This window comes from Capra hircus, chromosome 20 (assembly GCF_001704415.2).
Source record: "Capra hircus breed San Clemente chromosome 20, ASM170441v1, whole genome shotgun sequence".
In the NCBI taxonomy this organism is placed as follows: Eukaryota; Metazoa; Chordata; class Mammalia; order Artiodactyla; family Bovidae; genus Capra; species Capra hircus.
In genome coordinates this window covers 13,791,329-13,812,588 of record NC_030827.1, presented here as the reverse complement: position 1 = coordinate 13,812,588, position 21,260 = coordinate 13,791,329, and the positions used below count along the sequence as shown (strand labels likewise).

The window sequence follows — 21,260 nt, the reverse complement described above, 5'->3', positions numbered from 1 at the left end:
TAGAGAAAATATATAATAAAGACGTATATTAGGATAATCATTCACCTATGTATGAAGTTTTTCTCTTAACACCAACTTGATGAGTCCTTGTGGTTTTTTTCCTCTATTAACAGTGGAACGAACCATGCTAGATTTTCCCCAACATGTCTCCTCTGACAAAGAAGTACGAGCTGCAAGTACAGAAGCAGACAAAAGACTGTCTCGTTTTGATATTGAGATGAGCATGAGACAAGATATCTTTCTGAGAATTGTTCATTTAAAGGTAAATGATCTTATGACTCCTTTAAGAGGGAAAAAAAACCAACCATAAAGACAGAAAAGCCTTTAACCAATGATAAAAAGTATTTGAATGTGCCTAGATTTTGTTTCTAATTATTATAATAGAGGGCACAACATAGTGTTATATTATGCCACTTAGGTTTATGTTGAGCTACTAATTACATTCATTAAAAAATTTTAAGACCAAGTATAATAAAAGAGTGTACATCTATAAATCTAAGACTTTTTAACTATCATGAACTTTAATAGTTTAATGGAAAAACTTCTTTGAATTTTTAAAAAATTGCAGCTCAAATGGAGTTGAGTTGTCTGTAAATAATCATGTGGTTTGGGCCGTAAAACTGATGACTTACTGTTTGATTCTGCATGCCGGAGACATTCCTCTCTGTCATTCTTACATTTCTCAGGACTCACAGAGATTATGGATTATGAAATCTCTAGGTGGGTCTCCTTTGAGTGTTTTCACTCTTTTCATCACCAATGTTGATTTGCTTCCTAGCATTTTCATCATGTCTTTGCTTTGAATTTTTATTTTCATGGTTCTCAGCAATTTGTTTGGAAAACAACCAAGGTGTTACAGTCCTAGGCATTTTTGTTAATTTTGCATGTTGCATATGCAAAATCTCTAAGATTGTTTTCTTTTTAGCAAATTATGACAAGAATTGAAATTAAGAGCTGTTTTATTTCAAATTTTTTATTTGTAATTCACTGTGGCATGTGTAATCAAAAATTTATTTAGACATGTAAGACATATGTGCTATTTTTTCATGTCAGACATTTTTCACCCTTAATTTGTGTTCATCTATGATGACTCATAATTGTTCATCTTTGGCACTTTAAAAATAACATAAAATAACTCTCTGACTATTTTTTACTAAATTGTTCTCTTTTCAACTTTTGACTCCAGTTGTTATTCTATACAAATCATGGCCCTTATAGTTGCTGATTTTTATTGCATCCCAGAATAATCTAATTTCTTTTCTATCTGGATATTATGTATGTACTATAGAAATTTCCCCTAGTATTTTCTAATTTTCTTTGATTAAGCATTTTTTAATCCTGACTTCTGAGTTCTCATTTGGGATTTTCTAGCCTCAAAAAGGTATTGCAATCTTAATGTTATTACTTGAGTCTACTGTTTTTGTTACCTTTCCACCTTCTCTGATTTCCTATAAATATCATCAAGATCTGGGAGGTTTGTCACTTTAGATTTCTTTGTTAAACTTTTATATTTTGTATGTATTGGCCTCTGATCCCACTAAATAACCACTGTGCTTGTTTATGTACTGGACCTTATTTGGTAAATTTAAATACCTACCTTGACAAATAGTAATATTTTTCAGTTGGTATTTTAAAAAATTTAGAACTATCAGTTTCAGTTCTTTGCTAGAGTTGGATGCTTGAACAGATGATAAATCTCACACCATTCATACCTAACAAAGTTAGATGTATTTAAATCTTCTGTTTATTTTTTCCTTTAACTTTCCTCTAAGTAAAAATAGAGCAACCATGATACAATACATAAAGCCTTCATTAGACTGAGTAATAGGATTTTACATTTATGTAGAGTCATCAATTTCAGCCTTGCTCTACCTGAACGAGGGTGTGCTAAATAATAATCTCAAGGTACCACCAATGTAGCCAATAATCAAATGTATTATCTTAGTTAGATGTAACTAAGCTCCTGTTATTTTTCACCTAAGATTGATGAAAGGAAGCATGAAATTACTTTTTTTCACAGTTCGTTAATGCAAAATCTGTGCCCGGTAAGCATTCTAGTTATCTGTGGATGTATATATATAACATGTAACTCTAAAACTTAGTGACTGAAAATAGTACCAGTCATTTTATCTTCTCTCATAGTTTGTATAGGTCAGGAATTCAGGAAAGTGTCAGTTGAGCAGCTCTGGCTTGGAGTCTTGCGTGTGATTTCAGGCCATGGTGGCTGGAGCACGTAGACCAGCCAGATATCTCTGTTTTCGTGTCCCCTCAGGGCACTTCCATATAGTGTCTCTCTGTGGGCTAATTTGGACTTCCTCCCAGCATGGCAGCATCAGGCAGTAGGACTTCTTTTCCTGGAGACAGAAGGCTTCAACACGGATGTTACAGCATGTTCTACACAGAAGCTGCACTGCATTGTATGACCTCAGAAGTCACATAGCATCACTTCTGCAAAACCATGTTGACTGACTAGTCAACGACAATCTCCCAGATTCAAGGGACACCACATTACAGTCTAGGGAGTATCATCAGATTCACAGTCTTGTTTCACAACCTTTAAAATAAGCAAGTTCTTGACTAAATGATGGATGAAATAGTAAGGCATGAGACTAACCAGCATGCTGTAGCCTTCCTACTTCCTTCCCAAGCGTGACTAGTAATGCTACTTTACAGTTATGTAGCAATATAGTTATCTAGCTTAACTCTCATACCAATCTTGTGAAGTATCCCTTTTTATAAGTAGAGAAACTAAGGCTCAGAAATGGTAACTTTCCAAGAGTCATGGAAAAGAAGTGAAAGTGTTAGTCTTTCAGTCATGTCCAAGTCTTTGCAATCCCATGGACTGTAGCCCACCAGGCTCCTCGTCCATGGGATTTCCCAGGCAAGAATACTGGAGTGGGTTGCCGTTCCTTCTCCAAGTCATGGAAGTGGTTGGTAAATACTTGCCAGAAGTCACGTAGACTTTATGTGAAAGCCCTCAAGGGAAAAAGGTGTCACATTTGGTTTTATTTTGCATCTTTGGCAGAGTGCCTGGTACAAAGTACAGTAAATATTTAGTAAATGTTCCTCAAACTGAAGTAAGAAATGGTAACAAATTAAAAAAACAGGCCTTCAGTAATTGATGCAAGGACATGGGCTATCCATGTGGGGCAAAAAATATCGTATTGCTTCCTCACAACCAAATGAAAAACAATCCCTAATGGATTAAAGTCTTAAAAAACTAAACTTAAAGCTTCTGGCAGTTTATATAGAAATAAACCTTCATGACATCTGAGCCGGGAAGTATTTCTTAAAAAAAGACACCAAAAGTGCTAACTATAAGTCTGATAAACATGACTACATTAAAATAAAGAACTTCTATTAATAAAGTGAAAAAACACTAATACAAAAAAAAATTCAAATACTAAAAAAAGAAATTTGCAAAACATGAAACTAGCAAAGCATTAGTACCTGTGATATATAAGGTAATACTTTAATCAGTAAAAAAGACAAGCATCCCAATAGAAAAGTGAGCAGATGACATGGAAGGTAGTTCAGATGAAACACAAATGGCAATTAAACATGAAAAAAATGCTTAACCTCATTAAGTCAGGGAAGTTCAAATAAAGACTGCAGTCAGATTCTTCACTGACTAGATTGACAAAAATGAAAGTCTGACGGTGCCAAGTGTCTGTGCAAACAGGAATCAATGGGAATATCTGTGCACTGCTAGTACATGGGTAAACTGATTTTTTAAATAATAGTAATAACTAATTCAGAAAAAAATCTAATCCTATGAAGTTGGATCTTACATTCTCTGTAACATAGCACACCCTCCCCACGCCCACTTCAGCATTTACCTAAAAATAGTTTCCATTTGTCCACAGGTGAAATTGAACATGTATTCATAACAACCTGATCTATAACAGCAAAACACTGAAACAACTCAGATTTCCCTCAAAAGGAAAATGGGTCAATACACTGTAATATATTTACAATAGAATGTTTTATAGTAGTGAAGAAAATAAGCCACAGCAACATGCAACAGCATGACTAAATCTTCAGTTCAGTTCAGTTCAGTCGCTCAGTCACGTCTGACTCTTTGTGACCCCATGGACTGCAGCATTCCAGGCCTCCCTGTCCATTACCAACTCCTGGAGTTTACTCAAACTCATGTCCATCGAGTTGGTGATACCATCCAACCATCTTATCCTCTGCCATCCCCTTCTCCTCCCGCCTTCAATCTTTCCCAGCATCAGGGTCTTTTCAAGTGGGTCACTTCTTCAAATCAGGTGGCCAAAGTATTGGAGTTTCAGCTTCACCATCAGTCCTTCCAATGAATATTCAGGACCAATTTCCTTTAGGATGGACTGGTTGGATCTCCTTGCAGTCCAAGGGACGTGCAAGAATCTTCTCCAACACCACAGTTCAAAAGCATCAGTTCTTCAGTGCTCAGCTTTCTTTATAGTCCAACTCTCACTTTCCATACATGACTACTGGAAAAACCGTAGCCTTGACTAAATGGACCTTTGTTGACAAAGTAATGGCTCTGCTTTTTCATGTGCTGTCTAGGTTAGTTATAACTTTCCTTCCAAGAAGTAAGCATCTTTTAATTTCATGGCTGCAGTCACCATCTGCAGTGATTTTGGAGCCCAAAAAAATAAAGTCTGCCACTGTTTCCACTGTTTCCCCATCTATTTCCCATGAAGTGATGGGACTGGATACCATGATCTTAGTTTTCTGAATTTTGAGTTTTAAGCCAAATTTTTCACTCTCGTTTTTCACTTTCATCAAGAGGCTCTTTAGTTCTTTGTTTCCTGCCATAAGGGTGGTGTCATCTGCATATCTGAGGTTATTGATATTTCTCCCGGCAATCTTGATTCCAGCTTGTGCTTCTTGTAGCCCAGCGTTTCTCATGATGTACTCTGCATATAAGTTAAATAAGCAGGGTGACAATATACAGCCTTGACGTACTTCTTTTCCTTTTTGGAACCAGTCTGCTGTTCCATGTCCAGTTCTAACTGTTGCTTCCTGACCTGCATACAGATTTCTCAGGAGGGAGGTCAGGTGGTCTGGTATTCCCATCTCTTTAAGAATTTTCCAGAGTTTGCTGTGGTCCACACAGTCAAAGACTTTGGCAGAGTCAATAAAGCAGAAGTAGATGTTTTTCTGGAACTCTCTTGCTTTTTCTATGATCCAGCAGATGCTGGCAATTTGATCTCTGGTTCCTCTGCCTTTTCTGCCTTTTCTGCAGAGGAAAATCTTAGTAACAACAAATGAAAAAAAGAAACTCCATAACACTGCATACAACGAGATATCATTTTAAAAGGCCAAAAGGAGCAAAAGTAAACAATGTATTTAGTGGGATTTTAGTGTGTTGTCCCTAAGTCATGTCCAACACTTTTGTGACCCCATGGACTATAGCCTGCCAGGCTCCTCTGTCCATGGGATTTCCTAGGCAAGAATACTGGATTGGGTTGCCATTTCCTTCTCAAGGGGATCTTCCTGACCCAGGAATCAAACCCAAGTCTCCAGCATTGCAGGAAGATTCTTTAGTGCTGAGCCACTGGGGCAGATCCAAACAATGTAAATGTAAGTGGTAAAACTAGAAGAAGATATTTAACACAAAATTCAAGGGAATGGTGACCTATTACATAGATAAAGGCAACAATGTTTTAACATTCTGTTTCATAAGTTTAAGGATGGATTTAATTTGTTTTCAAAATATATATCAGAGAAGGCAATGGCAACCCACTCCAGTACTCTTGCCTGGAAAATCCCATGGATGGAGGAGCCTGGTAGGCTGCAGTCCATGGGGTCACTGAGGGTCGGACACGACGGAGCGACTTCACTTTATTTCACCATGCCTTCTTGATTTTGAAATGTACAAGTCTAGTCATTGGTCATAATACATTGAAACGTGTACCTTTGTCAGACTCTTCAATGTCAATAGATCCAATATAAAGCATCAACTTCCTTGCCTTAGTTTCCCCATTAGCCCAATGTCCCCTTGTGCCTCCCAAGTACTCCCCTCTCTTCTCACTCACTGCAGAGTAACACTGTTTGCTATTGTATCTTTTCTTCCTCTGTGGGACTTAATTGGAGCTCCATAAATGATGTTGAATAGAACAGAACTAGTCCCAGTCTAAATGTGTCCTCATGTAGTGCGGTTTCTCACTCTGCCTGTGGCCTACACAAAAGCAGACTCTTGTGACAGCGTATAGGAGTCAGCAAGCAGGCCCTTCTGCAGCCCTCCTGCGCAGAGTGCAGGCAGCTGCCTGAGAACGCCCTCCTCACCATGGTAGCACAAAACCTGACAGTATCAGTTCAGTTCAGTCTCTCAGTCCTGTCCGAGCGACCTCTTTGCGATCCATGGACTGCAATATGCCAGGCTTCCCTGTCCATCACCAACTCCCGGAGCTTGCTCAAACTCATGTCCATCAGTCTGTGATGCCATCCAACCGTCTCATCCTCTGTCATCCCCTTCTCCTGCCTTCAGTCTTTCCCAGCATCAGGGTCTTTTCCAGTGAGTCAGTTCTTCGCATCAGGTGGCCAAAGAATTGGAGCTTCAGCTTCAGCATCAGTCCTTCCAGTGAATATTCAGGACTGATTCACTTTAGAACAGACCAGTTGGATCTCCTTGCAGTCCAAGGGACTCTTGAGTCTTCTCCGATGCCACAGTTCAAAAGCATCAATTCTTTGGTGCTCAGCTTTCTTTATGGTCCAACTCTCACATCCATACATGACCACTGGAAAAACCACAGCTTTGACTTTTGACATACAGACCTTTGTTGTCAAAGTAATATCTCTGCTTTTTAATATGCTGTCTAGGTTGGTCATAGCTTCCCTTCCATGGAGCAAGTATCTTTTAATTTCATGGCTGCAGTCACCATCTGCAGTGATTTTGGAGCCCATATAAATAAAGTCTGTCACTGTTTCCATTGCTTCCCCAATACAGCAAGTAAAAGTGATTGAAAAAAGAAACCAAAATGAGAAGCAGAAGAAAGGGAAAGACATTGCAAATACAGAAGAATTTGTTTCTATCCCCACTTTTACAGCTAATCAGCTATGGGATATTGACGAAGTAATTTAACCTCAGTTTTCTTATCTGTGAAGTGAGTATTTTGTTACTTAGTTAAGTCAAGTCTTATCTGACTCTTTTGCAACCCCATGGACTGTAGCCCACCCGACTCCTCTGTCCATGGGATTTCATAGGCAAGAATACTGGAGTGGGTTTCCATCTCCTTTTCCAGGAGATCTTCCTGACCAAGGGATCAAACCCGTGTCTCCTACTTTGGCAGGCAGATTCTTTACCACTGAGCCACCAGGGAAGCTCAAAAGCATACATATAAGAGTATGTGTGTTTATGTGCTCATACTTGTATATAAAAGTTCTTAGTTACAGAAGGAAGTTGGGGAAAACTAATCTTGTTACACAGAGTTTAAAGTAAGATCCCCTGAGAATGGATACATGTGTATGTAAGGCTGACTCCCTTTGCTGACCACCTGACAGTTAACAATGTTAACTGGCTATACTCCAGTATAAAATTAAAAATTTTTTAAATAATAAAGCAAGATCTGCTGTCAGATTATATAAATTTGAAAATGACTTCAGAGAACTTTGGCCCCTGCCTGCCCACACCAAAGAGGCCTGAGACCTGGTTCAAGTTCAAGGAGATTAAATTCTTTTTCAGGAAGGAAGATACAGTTGGATCAGAGCCGTCTAGAAGTGTCGGCTGATTCCCTCTTAGAAAATCCTTGGGCAGTAATTCTGACCTTGCCTGGAGATTATAAGGGAGAATATTATTATGATCAGCTTTGGGATAGGAATGTGCTTTCAAAGCACATTTTAGACGTGCTTTACTCCTACCAGAGACGTCTGGAAATTTCCCAGGACCTCGAGTCTGAAAGGCAAAGGGTGTCTGGTTATAATCGAATCAGACTTTTGTTAAATGTCATTTTTGTGGTAAGTCAAATATTTCAGTACATGTAGTTTGGTCATTTTTAATTGTACCTAATTCAGAACTGATTTTTCTCAGGACATCCTTCCACCTGTTGACACGTGGGTTACCTATTTGGGGAGAATAAGTAGTTACCTAATTTAGGCCTGGAGTTTTAAGTTTACTGTGCTGAGCGCCCTTCTAGGCTCTCTGAGATAGCACCCTGCAACTACCAGATATGTCCAGTCCAGCCCTCTGAGTGTGAGGGCACCTGCTGATCAAGCATAGGAGGAGAGGAAGAATTCTGCTTAGGTCTGCTGGTGAGGCCTCTGATGAGCCTCTGTCCTAAGCTCAGGGCCACCTGTGACCAGGTGAATGCCAGGAACCTGAGAACCCACGCGGCTACCCAGCTCTGTGCCTCGCCACTGCCAGATGGGAAGGCCCTCTGCCCTGGATCTCAGCCTGCCCCCTTGGGTTCTTCACAGTGTACCTGGCCTTTGCCAGGCCCTTCTCACCAGGGATTGTTTTTTCCTCTCTTCCACTGCACACAACTACTGCCTAGATTCTCCCCAGCCTTACAAGCCGTAGTGTCATCCTGTCTGGGGACTCTTGTTGCCATGCCCCACATCTCAGGACAGACTTCCTGGCGCTGTTAAAGCCAGCCTCAGCCAGCCCACGTTCACCAGAAATCTGTATGAACACTGTAATTTGAGCGACTGGCCGTCTCTGAGGGATCAGCCCCCAGCTCAGCTGTCTCCCTCGCCGTTCCGGGTGTCTTGGCCCTGAGCCACCTGCTGCTGGCATCCCAGTGTGTGCCAATACCAGGTGAGAGGGTTCCACCTCCACTCATACCAACATGCTCAGAAATTCTCCAGGGACGCAGAAAGGATTATTGTGGAAAAAGAAGTCTAACTGTTCTCTGCCTCCACTGGGAATAAACTCAGAGGAGACTGTGAGTAATGTACGTACAATAAGTACTTTAGTACTATGGCACAAAGTACTTTTTGGTAGGTAAAGTGAGATACAAATTGCTGTATTAAGGACTGGATTGGATTGATACCATCTCTCAGGAAAACCTGAACGAACTTTTTGGCCACCCCCAATCGTACCCTCGGTTAAAGTACAACTCTGTTTACCTGCTGCAACAGAATGTAAGGAATTGCAGACGTGTTGCAGCAAGAACTCTATCAACAGTCTAACATGCAAGCTCTAAAGCTGAGCATTTTAAAGACATGATTAGGTGGGAAGATACAAAGCTTGAGGTGAACAGCCCAAGTCTTTCAGGGAGAGCGAATGCAGCCCTCTTCGGTCTCTGAAGCTGAGAGGGTGCTAAGGCTCTACAAACCAAAGTCCCTCATCAGCTCTCAGCCCCACTAGAGCCTTTGCACCTGCCGAATCTGTCTGGAGCCTCTTTCCTCCCAGGGACCAGAAACTAACCAGCCACCCAGATGTGCCATGTGTATTCTGCTGCCTGTTTTAAAGAAACATCTGGTGTGTTTATTACCTTGCTGTGGCCAGGGGAGTTTTCTGCTCTTCCTCCAGGGCCCTCGGTCCTTTTTAGTGAGTGTTGCGTGCACTGCTGCACGCAGGTTCACAGGTGTTGTCTAGCTCTCCTCCTCTTGGTGATATCCTGGCTCATTTTCCCCAGATACTTGTTCATATGCAGCTTGTCGTGGTCCCTTGATCTTTCTTGCCAAATGATAGGCATTTTTGAAGCTCTGGAAGCCCTTTGCTGGTGTTCTATCCAGCTGTCCCTGTTTGGTATGCTGGCAACAGAGTCCTACCTTCCATTTGTGCGGAATTTGCCCATTATTTTCTATTCTCGCCTCTCAAGTGAAACCAGGTTAGCAAACGGTAGAAAATTAAATCCAGATGCTTTGTGATAAGAAAGATGTTTTGTGAAAAAGACCACTCAGTCATAAAGAACGCTCAGAATGAGATTATGCAAATATTCCTATTATCACAATTTCAAGTGGTACAGCACACTTGATTCTGATGCAAGGCAGGGAAATTCTGGTTAGCTTTTTATTTCATTTTTTCTGTTTTAAATAAGCAGAAGCTCACTAAAGCATACAAGAACTTAGGTTTTCCAAAAGGACTGCCTCATAATCACCTGTGTGCTTTCACAGCCCACCAGAGATGATGAATAAATTTTACTTTGGCCTTGTAGTTTATAATTTACCCATGCATTGTTGTAATAGAAATGAAAGAGGTTGTCACACTGTTTAATTTCAGGAAACCTGTGATCTGGAAAAGATAAAGCCTGAAGCCAGACGATACTTGGAAAAATCCGTTAAAATGGGCGAAAGGAATGGGCTCCATCTTCCAGAACAAGTACAAAGTGTGAGTTTGTTTCTTTTTCTTATTAGAAAATAAAAGAATAAATTTTAAAAAATTCAACAAAAAGACAGGAAATTGGGAAACACATGTTTGTAACGTGGGAAATAACTTATAGTACAGATCAATTTACAATGTATTTGGTAGCCAATGATTTTAAATCCCACAACTCCTATTAACCTCGTGTTGACTGTCAAACAGCTGATAACTTAATTGTTCTTTAATTCTGTGTGGATTTTATCTGTTTAGTGTGTGCCGGGTTTATCTCCCCCCATTCTGCTGTACATCCTCTGATAGCTAGTTCAGATCTTAATAGTCAACTTGTACCGTCATTCCTTTATGCTTACAGAGATTGGGCACTGGTAATAAAACCCTCATGACGGAAACTTTTAAAACCAGCATTTTGGAATGAAACCCTCTATGAGTAATACATGGACCTTAAAAATGGAGAGATTAGCTTCTCAAATGTTCTCCTTTATCTAATACCCAGTGAGATCTTCCAGGTTCAGAAGCTCAGCTACAGAATTAACTCATTCTTCAAGATAGGACGACACTGCACAGTATGTGTTAAGTCAGCAGTCTCAAATTTCATGTGTCTGCACATCACCCAGAGGGCTTGTTAAAGCTCTGATTATATAGGACCCCGCCTCTTGAGAGTCTGTTCTTCAGTAGCTATGGTGTGGGTCTCCAGAGTGGGCACTTCTAACAAGTTCCCAGGTGATGTTGATGCTACCTGTGAGAAGCACGCTTTGAGAAATTGTGTGGTTTATGTAAGTTTTATAATCTAGAATTTTTAGAAGAATGGGACAGGTTAATAAATTCTCTCATGTGTTTTCTTGTGATTTCCCTCCTATTGCTTTCTTTGATCTCCCACCTAGTACTTTTCTTTCCCCTCATCTAGTACTTCTTAAACAAATGTTAGGGCCCATAAATCACCTTTATTTGCAAATGCTGTATAAAACTAAAACATAGCCTGTTTTCCTAAGGAACCATGGAATTAATTACTCGGTTCTTACCGCTTCATTTACTTCAGTACCCAATACTGATTTACTAAATTAAAATTTTGGATTGGAAAAGATTAAAAGTGTTCATTATCAATAGGCTACCAGATTCATTCATTTGTTCAGCAGCTACTTACTGTATATGTACCATGTGCCAGACTCTGCTGTCACTATACCTCCTAAATATATTTAGTTCTTACAAATTTATGCCTGATTTCTAACACATTACCAGGATTACCTTTCTGTACGTATTACATACAGGTTCTCATGGACACAATGTAGAAAATTGCAGAAAACTGTGTTACCGAGCACATCTCTAAGAAAGTAGAGAGAGTTGGGTACAGAACCTAGTCTTCATATAAAAGTGAAGCTTCCTTGACTGGGAGATAAGAATGAAAGTTGCATTTTATTGTTATTGTCCTGTATTTGTATCTTTGTTTCAGGAAATTAAAGCAATGAAGAAGAGAATGAGTGAGCTATGTATTGACTTTAACAAAAACCTCAACGAGGATGATACCTTCCTTGTATTTTCCAAGGCTGAACTTGGTAAAACTTTGTTGTTTTTTCAAAAGAAGTCTATAATTTAGACAAATAATGTCACCCCACAGTTTACCAAATCAAAGTTAAAAGAATTCTTTAAAAAATGTACCTTCTGCAGAAAGCACCTGGAGAAGGCAATGGCACCCCACTCCAGTACTCTTGCCTGGAGAATCCCATGGACGGAGGAGCCTGGTGGGCTGCAGTCCATGGGGTCGCTAAGAGTCAAACACGACTGAGTGACTTCACTTTCACTTTTCACTTTCATGCATTGGAGAAGGAAATGGCAACCCATTGCAGTATTCTTGCCTAGAGAATCCCACGGATGGGGGAGCCTGGTAGGCTGCCATCTATGGGGTCGCACAGAGTCGGACACTGCTGAAGCAACTTAACAGCAGCAGCAGCAGAAACCACCACCCGTTGTAAAAAGAGCACAAGCAAACCACACCTCACTTTTAGGCTTACAAGAATATACACTGTTTGTAGAGACAGTCTAGAAGAAATTTTATAATCTTGCTTGACAGCTCATGCTGGTGTTTAACAGCCTTCGGTGCTTTGAAAATTTTTTGCCTCACAGTACTCTCTACACTGTAACTTAAATTGGCGTTTAGTTGCTGAGTCGTGTCTGAGTCTTTTGTGACTCCACGTACTATAGCCCACCAGGCTGCTCTGTCCATAGGATTTCCCAGGCAAGAATACTAGAGTGGGCTGCCGTTTCCTTCTCCAGTGGATCTCCCCAACCCAGGAATCAAACCCGCATCTCCTGCATTGGCAGGCAGATTCTTTATCACTGAGGCACCAGGGAAGCCACTACAACTTAAACTAGCCTTTTCTTATTTGTTACAGATTTGCGCGGGGGGTGGGGGGGCTTAATTTTGCCTATTCCTCATCAAAATGCCATCTGTACAAGTGCAGTGAAGCCTGGTCGTATTTTGAATTACCATCTCCCAGGCCACCTGACCTCTAACTGCTACCCCATTCCAGTAACATCAAAGCAATATTATAAGGATTGTCATTATTTTACTTGAATTTCAGTTACTCCACAAAAACCCCTGGAGCTTCTTAAAGGCACCATGCCAGTGCTAAATAAACCAGTCATGAGTGGAAAAATTGATGTGTGAGAAAATGATTTTTTGCAGGTGGTCTTCCTGATGATTTCGTTAACAGTTTAGAAAAGACAGATGGTGACAAGTATAAAATTACTTTAAAATATCCACACTATTTTCCTGTCATGAAGAAATGTTGTGTACCTGAAACCAGAAAGAAGATGGAAATGGCTTTTAACACAAGATGCAAAGAGGTATTATAAATGTTTGCCTTTTCTTTTGTTTTTACAGAAGATGTTAAGAAAAGGGTTTGCTCTGTTCACCAGTGTTGAAGTTAGCTCAGAAGTAGATTCCGATTTCTCCATGTAAACATGTTTGTGTGAAGGTCATGCCTCCTAAATCCTCAGACTTACAAGACTTAGCTTTTGGCTTGTTTTTTGGCAACGTTCTTAGTGTGGCCATAGGTTCAGCTGTTCTAATGCAGATTGAATGGGTTAGAGAAACTAACGCTTGTATTCTTCTTCCAAGTCAACAATCTAGGGCTGGTGGAATAACTCTAGTCAATAAGTGACTTCTAAGGCCAGTTTGTCACCATTTTCAAGCCTGTTGGTAAATGGGAAAATAAAATACAGAGCAAACATCTTTAAGAAGAAGACCTGGAAATGACATACATAAACTCTGTTCACATTCCATTGACCTAAATTCTATCATATAACTGTATTCAACTGCAGGGGAGGCTGGGAAATACAATCTTCAGTTGATAGCCATTTGGTCAGCTAAGGGCACTCTATTACTGAAAGGAAAAGAGGAAAAATTAGAAATGAATTCTGAGAGTCAGCTAGCCAGCTCCACCACAGTCTGCCTGTCTGGCTATCCAAATAATCATGAGTACCTTTTTTTCTTTCCCCCACACAGAAGCCATTGACCATATGTCAGATCCCAACCAGTTAACTGCCTTTAGCTCAAAGACCAGACTCTCTAAGCGGCACACGGTCCTCCCCAATTACAGCTTCTCGTGACCTGGCCACCTGTGAAAGGGTGGAACACTTGCCTGGCCCGCTCCAACACACACACCCCCCCAGTGGTAGAACAGGAACAGAAAACCACACTAAAGACTCCCATTTGAAAAAGGAAAGAGTGGAAACATAGCAGGCCCATACCAATTCTCAGGAAGAGTCTGGCAGAAACCGTAGGGATTCCGAGCTCTGTGAAGTTTCCCGGGATTGCCCATTGGACTTACCTGGGCCTCCTTTCTAGGAAGAATTCCTTTAGCAGTTGTATGCGGTGGCCCCTGGTTTTGCCTGCAGGGAATTCTTTCTTGTCCATTATCTTCCATGACCGTATCCTAGACAGCTACTGGTATACATTCCTACTGATGCCAGTTTGAAGTCTGAGGGATATTTTTGTAGGCCAGGCTTACTTATCTTTGGTAATAAAATGCCCTCAGAAACTTAATAGGTTTCTTTTCTGTTTGCTCACAACCAGATTCGTGTTAAGATAATATCCAAACCTGCCAAATGTTTTCTCATACGCGGGTTTCTATATGGTGTCCATCCTCTGGTCCTCACTTTAACAGCGTCTGCTTCAGGGCCCTCTGAAACCATAGACAGCACCCTCAACGCTAATCATAGTTCATTAGCACCAAGCATCAGTCTTTTCTACTGGTCAGGAGGAACAGAGCAATTGCCTTTCCAGTCATCTGATGCCCCAAATCAGGGGCCACGGGCAGAATTTTCTTAGCAGAACTCTTTTCCCTCTGTTTTTGCAAACTGACCAGTTCTCACTTGAGCTCATCTCTCTTGTGTAATCTTTCCAAAAGCAGCACATACCAACAAACATACACCAACATTATTAGTTTTCCCAAACAATCCCCTCAGAGCTAAGACTTGGTAGGTGACTGGCTTGCCTTCCAAGTTATGGTGAGCAACAATTTTTAAACAAATGTTATCTATGGTATACTGAGTATTACCAGCTTCCTACGTCTGTGTCCTCACCTTCCATCCCTGTAGGTTTTTCATTTCTGTTATAGCAGCACTCTATTCCTATGTTTAGTCTCTGTGGGTTTAGTCTCTGTAGGATGCAGATTAAACCGGTGTACGAAGTCAACCGAAAGCACAGTGACTCAAATAAGATAAAAATTATTTTTCTTCAGAAAGGATTAGTGGATGCCAGGGGCCAGAGAGACTGGGAAATTATTGTTACCAAGTTTCTGTTTAAAATGTCTTAGAAACAATGGTAATGGTTGCACAACAGTATAAGTGTAATTGCCGTGAATTGTACACTTAAAAATTGGCTGAAATGGTATATTTTGTGTTGGGTGTATTTTACTACATTTTTTTAAGGTTTTTATCTCTTACAATTTAACAGTACAGAGATGAGTGGTCCAGAGCTGGAAGCTCTGCTGTCCTTAGTATGTGGCTTCAAGGTCATTGCTCTCACTTTCAGTCCACAGCTAGCAAGACAGAGATCTATAATGACCCAGAAATTTCTCTCATCGCCTCATTTATGTTCTGTTGTCCCATTGTGTATTACGTGGCCACAGCTAGTTTTAAGAGGGACTGGGAAAGGGAGGCAGGTGACCATGTACCCAGCAAGCTCAGAGAACTCTGCTACTAAAAGGAAGAATGGGGGAATAGATATTGGGAAAAAATTGGCAGTCTAAGGAGACTGGAAAGGTGAAAGAGACTCAAACTAGGTAACTTTGGAACTTATGTGTTTCTCACATCCATGTTTCCATTCTAGTTTTAAAATAATAATAATTATAATGCATAATTATGTCATGTTTGCTCTAGTACCAGGCATTTTTCTCTGGGCTTTACTTATATTCTCATGTGAATCTTCATGATTGCTCTATAATGTAGCTACTTTTCTTATGCATGTCTTCCAGATGAGAAAACTGAGGCTTAGGAAGATTGAGTGACTTGCCAACATTTTGACAACTAGTAAATGGTGGAGCCAGATTTTGGTAGTGTGATCTTCCTTAGAAGCATGTCCATAAATAATCTGATGATTTAATAGCAATTTTTCTTTGACCTCAACATTTCTTTACTTTCTCTGGGAGATTATTTTTTCCTTTATTGTTAAGGAAACAATAAAGCAGTATCACTATTTGCATTTTAATACAAATAAAATGTTTAAATGTGTGTAATAATTTGAGAAAATCCCTAAAACATTAAGCATAGAGTTCTGTGGCATTAAGTACATTCATATTGTTGTACAACCATCGCCATGTATCTCCAGAACTTTTTCATCTTTCCCAACTGAAACTCTGTACCCGTTGAACATAAACTTCCTTCTCTCCCCACCCACCAAGCCCCTGGCATATATCATTTGACTCCCGGTCTCCATAAATTTAACTACTCTAGGAATTGCATATAAGTAGAATCATACAGATCCATAATTTGGCATGTGTCAAAATTTTTTCCCTTTTAAGGCTAAATAATATGTAATATGCACTAAATTTTTTTTAATCCATTCAGCCATTGATGGACATTTAGGACGCTTCTACCATTCGGCTATTATGAATAATACCACAGTGAACACAGTTATACAAATATCTGAGTCTCTGTTTCCATTTCTTTGGGATGTATACCCAGAAGTGGAATCATTGAATCATATTGGAATTCTTTGTTTAATTTTTTGAAAAATCATAATACTGTTTTTTATAGCAGCTCTGCCATTTTACATTTTCATTAGCAATATACAAAGGTTCCAGATTTTCTACATCATAATCAATGCTTATTATTTCCCTTTTTTTTAAGGGAAATAAATTTAACAGTATGTAAAATTTTATTAAGACCCTCATTGCTATCTCCTGAGATTTAAAAGATCAATTCTAATTTCTGAAATAAAACTGGATCATGAATCCAAAAAAAAGTCTATAACACTGAAATGGAATAACTTACTAGTTGAGATGCCTAAAAATATTTGACAGTCTTACCAACCTGAAAGTAATGTAATAGCTCTTCTTTTTAGTGCCTTGGATCCAGTTAATTATTGACCTTTATTTTGGTTTTTATTGTTGTTGTTTATTCCTAGGAGAACACTGCCATCCTGCAGCAGCTACTCCCACTGCGGGCTGAAGTAGCCAAACTGCTTGGCTATAGCACACATGCTGACTTTGTCCTTGAGATGAATACTGCCAAGAGTACGAGGCATGTAACAGCCTTTCTTGGTTAGTCCTCTTCTCTTAATTTCTCATGTTGCTGTTTCTTTCTTTTTTAATGACTGTCTTGCTGCATGGCACCAACTTGACAGAGGGCCTCAAAACCTAGCATGCCCTTGAGAATATTATTTTTCATTCATGCAAGAGAAATGTATTGATCACCTGTTATGCATTAGATACTGTCCTTAGTTCCAAGGGTGGCTCATTGTTTATATTTCGGTTATGGTCCTTGTCCTTGCTTCATTCTGTCTGTATCTTGATGGGGATTTCTATGTTAATTCCTAATGAGATACCTGGAGACCTACAAGGTTAGCCTTTGGCTTTGTTCAGTGTCTGTAGGTGTTTGTCAGCTACAGCATGGCTGCTTATCCATGTGTGTGAAATAAGCTGACAGAGAGGACAAAAATGATGAGTGGAACATACAGGAACAACAATACTTTATGTTCCAGAAGCCACTTGTTAATATGTAAAAGAATATAAGGTAATAGGCATCAAAACTGTTATTTAATAACTGTCTTCACATTCATTTAAAATCGCTTTTTCATTAGTCTTCTTAAAACCACAGTTCTGATGTCCTTGACCTTTAGTCTCTGGCACTCTGTCGTGCTTGCTCCTCTTAATCTCAGTGTCCCGATTCCGGCAGCCACTCTGCTATTCTCTTTCATTTTAGGGAAAATGGTTGAATAACATAACCATTGTAAAGATACTAATTTTTGCTTTTATCTGCTCTAGTCAGAGTTTCAGTTCAGTTCAGTCGCTCAGTCGTGTCCAACTCTTTGCGACCCCATGAATCGCAGCACACCAGGCCTCCCTGTCCCTCACCAACTCCCAGAGTTCACTCAGACTCACGTCCATAGAGTCAGTGACGCCATCCAGCCATCTCATCCTCTGTCGTCCCCTTCTCCTCCTGCCCCCAATCCCTCCCAGCATCAGAGTCTTTTCCAGTGAGTCAACTCTTTGCATGAGGTGGCCAAAGTACTGGAGTTTCAGCTTTAGCATCATTCCTTCCAAAGAAATCCCAGGGCTGATCTCCTTCAGAATGGACTGGTTGGATCTCCTTGCAGTCCAAGGGACTCTCAAGAGTCTTCTCCAACACCACAGTTCAAAGGCATCAATTCTTCGGCACTCAGCCTTCTTCACAGTCCAACTCTCACATCCATACATGACCACAGGAAAAACCATAGCCTTGACTAGACAGACCTTAGTTGGCAAAGTAATATCTCTGCTTTTGAATATACTATCTATGTTGATCATAACTTTCCTTCCAAGGAGTAAGCGTCTTTTAATTTCATGGCTGCAGTCACCATCTGCAGTGATTTACCACAGTATGATTTATTTTTGAACTTTCTCATCGATCCCATTCAGACTTTATTTACTTCTGACTACGAGTGTATAATTTTATTAGCTTAGTTAAGTTGGAAACAGTGCATAATGTATCAAGATCAGCATTCAGCCTGCAATTTAGACCTCTGTGTTCTCAATAGCAATACCTTGAATTACTAATGTATATGCTGGCATTGTATATAACATGTAGCAGCTGTGCCATAAATGGTACTATTCATTATTATGTTATTCATTCATGAGACATTTATAAAATAACTGCCTCTAATGGAGTGGATGCTACATGGTTGGACAACAGAAAAAACTAAGACGAGGTTCTTTTCTCAATGAATTTACCGCTGAGTGGAAACAATAGAAATGTGAAGTGGTAATTGCCATATGTTCTGATGTATTTTATACAAGAAAATGGCTCAGGGAATTAACAGGTTTGGCGAGAATGTTTCCCTTAGTGGTGATTGTACATACCGAACATTTTCCTTAATTAACTTAATTTTTGAAAACAGTTTCCCCTCTTTTTTAAAATTGGCATATTCCTATCTGAATTGTCCTCTTGCTACCTGTATTTACCCGTTCTCTCACAGGCCTAATCAGAACGACATCTCTCTGCATCTTCCATGAGTTTCCTCTTTTCACCTCACAGCCCTCCTCAAGCCTCTGCATTCACCTCATTATGGGTATGCTACCCAGACATGCACGTCCCTTACAGAGCCAATGTTTTTTACCTTACATACGTAACGAATTGTGGAGACCAAACACATAATAAAAGCATACTACTTTAGCCGAATACAGTGAAATAGTCAAAAACCAACCACAATATTAAATTGCAGTGTCCACCTGGAAAGTACAAATGCTGTGTCCAAATAGACCTTCTTCATAGGAATGGAGTAGTTATTAACTGAATCCATGGCTGTCAAAGGAACTGAGCAGTTTCCAGTAATTCTGATCATAGGTCACATCTGATTTGTCTTTCCTAGCTCTGAGGAGCCTAGGAGCTTTCCCCATGGCTCTGTGGTAAAGAATATACCAGCAGTGCAGGAGACACAGGAGACTCAGGTTCAACCCCTGGGTCAGGAAGATCCCCTGGAGTAGGACATGGCAACCCACTTCAGTTTTTTCTTTCCTAGAAAATTCCATAGACAGAGGAGCCTTGCAGGCTACAGTCCATGGGGTCACAAAGAGTTGACACAGCTGGGCACATGGAACAAACAAAAGAGCCTAACTAACCTCACTGAAAACTAATCATGTACATAAAGAGTAATTTAGTTTCACTATCACTTCGTTGAGTTCTGTGAGATAAATTTCAGCTTTGTTGATGCTGTGAGGAAGTTGTGGCCTGATTTGAGTTGTGCCCAAAAAAAAAAAAAAAGGACAGGGAGCCATAAAATACAATTAGCCTGAAGAGAACAGCAGTGCTGTCATAATAAAGCCTGCTTTCCTCTCTCCCTCCCTCTTTTCCCCTCTCCTTCCTTCCTCCTGATTTATCTGTATTGAGGGTCACAAAGGAGGAAGCACCATGCTAAACTACTGGTGGCATGTATGATTATGCTTGCTCCCAAGAGCAATGGATTGCTAACTTTTCCCTCTTCCCCACAGATGATTTAAGCCAGAAATTAAAACCCTTGGGTGAAGCAGAACGAGAGTTCATTTTGAACTTGAAGAAAAAGGAATGTGAAGAGAGAGGTTTTGAATACGATGGGAAGATCAATGCCTGGGATCTCCACTACTACATGACTCAGACAGAAGAACTCAAGTACTCTGTAGACCAGGAGACCCTCAAGGAATACTTCCCGATTGAAGTGGTCACTGAAGGCTTACTGAACATCTACCAGGAGTTGCTGGGACTTTCATTTGAGCAAGTGACAGATGCTCACGTTTGGAATAAAAGTGTTACACTTTACACTGTGAAGGATAAAGCTACAGGAGAAGTATTAGGACAGTTCTACTTGGACCTCTATCCAAGGTACTGAGGATCACAGTGGTGAAAGGGACCTTGGAGATTCATCTCCTGCCCAGATTGAGACTCTTGTCTTTCATAATTCTCATACGTGATTCCTAGAAAAGGGATTAAAAATGTGGGCTCTGAAGCCAGAAAGTCTAGCTCCATCACTTACTAGGCAAGTTACTTAATTTTTCTCTGCCTCAGTCTCCTTATATATATTATAGGTCCTATGGGAGTGGGATGGGAATACCAGTCACAGCTGCTTTGTAACGTTGTTAGGACTGAAATGGTTAATCACATGCAAAGATTTTAGAAGACTGCTCAGAACACAAGTGCTTGATAGGTGTGAGCTTTCATCATCACCATCATGATCATCTAGTTTGTGTGCTGTGTTTCTTAATTTACTTATTTATTTTTATAATTAGACTCTAGTTTTTGTTTTTTTACTGTGCCATATGTCTTGCGGGACCTTAGTTCTCTGTTCAGTTCAGTTCAGTTCAGTCGCATCTGACTCTTTGCAACCCCGTGGACTGCAGCACGCCAGGCTTCCCTGTCCATCACCAACTCCCAGAGCCTACTCAGACTCATGTCCGTCATGTCGGTGATACCATCCAACCATCTCATCCTCTGTCATCCCCTTTTCCTCCCACCTTCAATCTTTCCCAGCATCAAGGTCTTTTCCAGTGAGTTGGTTCTTCGAATCAGGTGGCCAAAGGATTGGAGCTTCAGCTTCAGCATCAGTCCTTCCAGTGAATATTCAGGACTGATTTTCTTTAGAATTGACTGTTTGGATCTCCTTGCAGTCCAAGGGACTTTCCAGAGTTCTCCAACACCACAGTTCAAAAGCATCAATTCTTCGGTGCTCAGCTTTCTTTATAGTCCAACTCTCAGGTCCATACATGACTACTGGAAAATCCATAGCTTTGACTAGACAAACCTTTGTTGGTAAAGTAATGTCCCTGCTTATGCTGTCTAG

General features: G+C 40.2%; 1 protein-coding gene across 1 annotated transcript in view; it reads left to right on the top strand.

The window, feature by feature from the left end:
- NLN (neurolysin) overlaps positions 1 to 21,260 on the top strand; it is a 95,622-nt gene that overhangs the window by 39,213 nt on the left and 35,149 nt on the right. The window contains exons 3-8 of the mRNA XM_005694627.3: positions 114 to 262; positions 10,154 to 10,261; positions 11,700 to 11,802; positions 12,933 to 13,093; positions 16,878 to 17,013; positions 19,939 to 20,305. Of these exons, the coding sequence (XP_005694684.2) occupies positions 114 to 262; positions 10,154 to 10,261; positions 11,700 to 11,802; positions 12,933 to 13,093; positions 16,878 to 17,013; positions 19,939 to 20,305 (1,024 nt within the window). The remainder of the gene's footprint in view (positions 1 to 113; positions 263 to 10,153; positions 10,262 to 11,699; positions 11,803 to 12,932; positions 13,094 to 16,877; positions 17,014 to 19,938; positions 20,306 to 21,260) is intronic.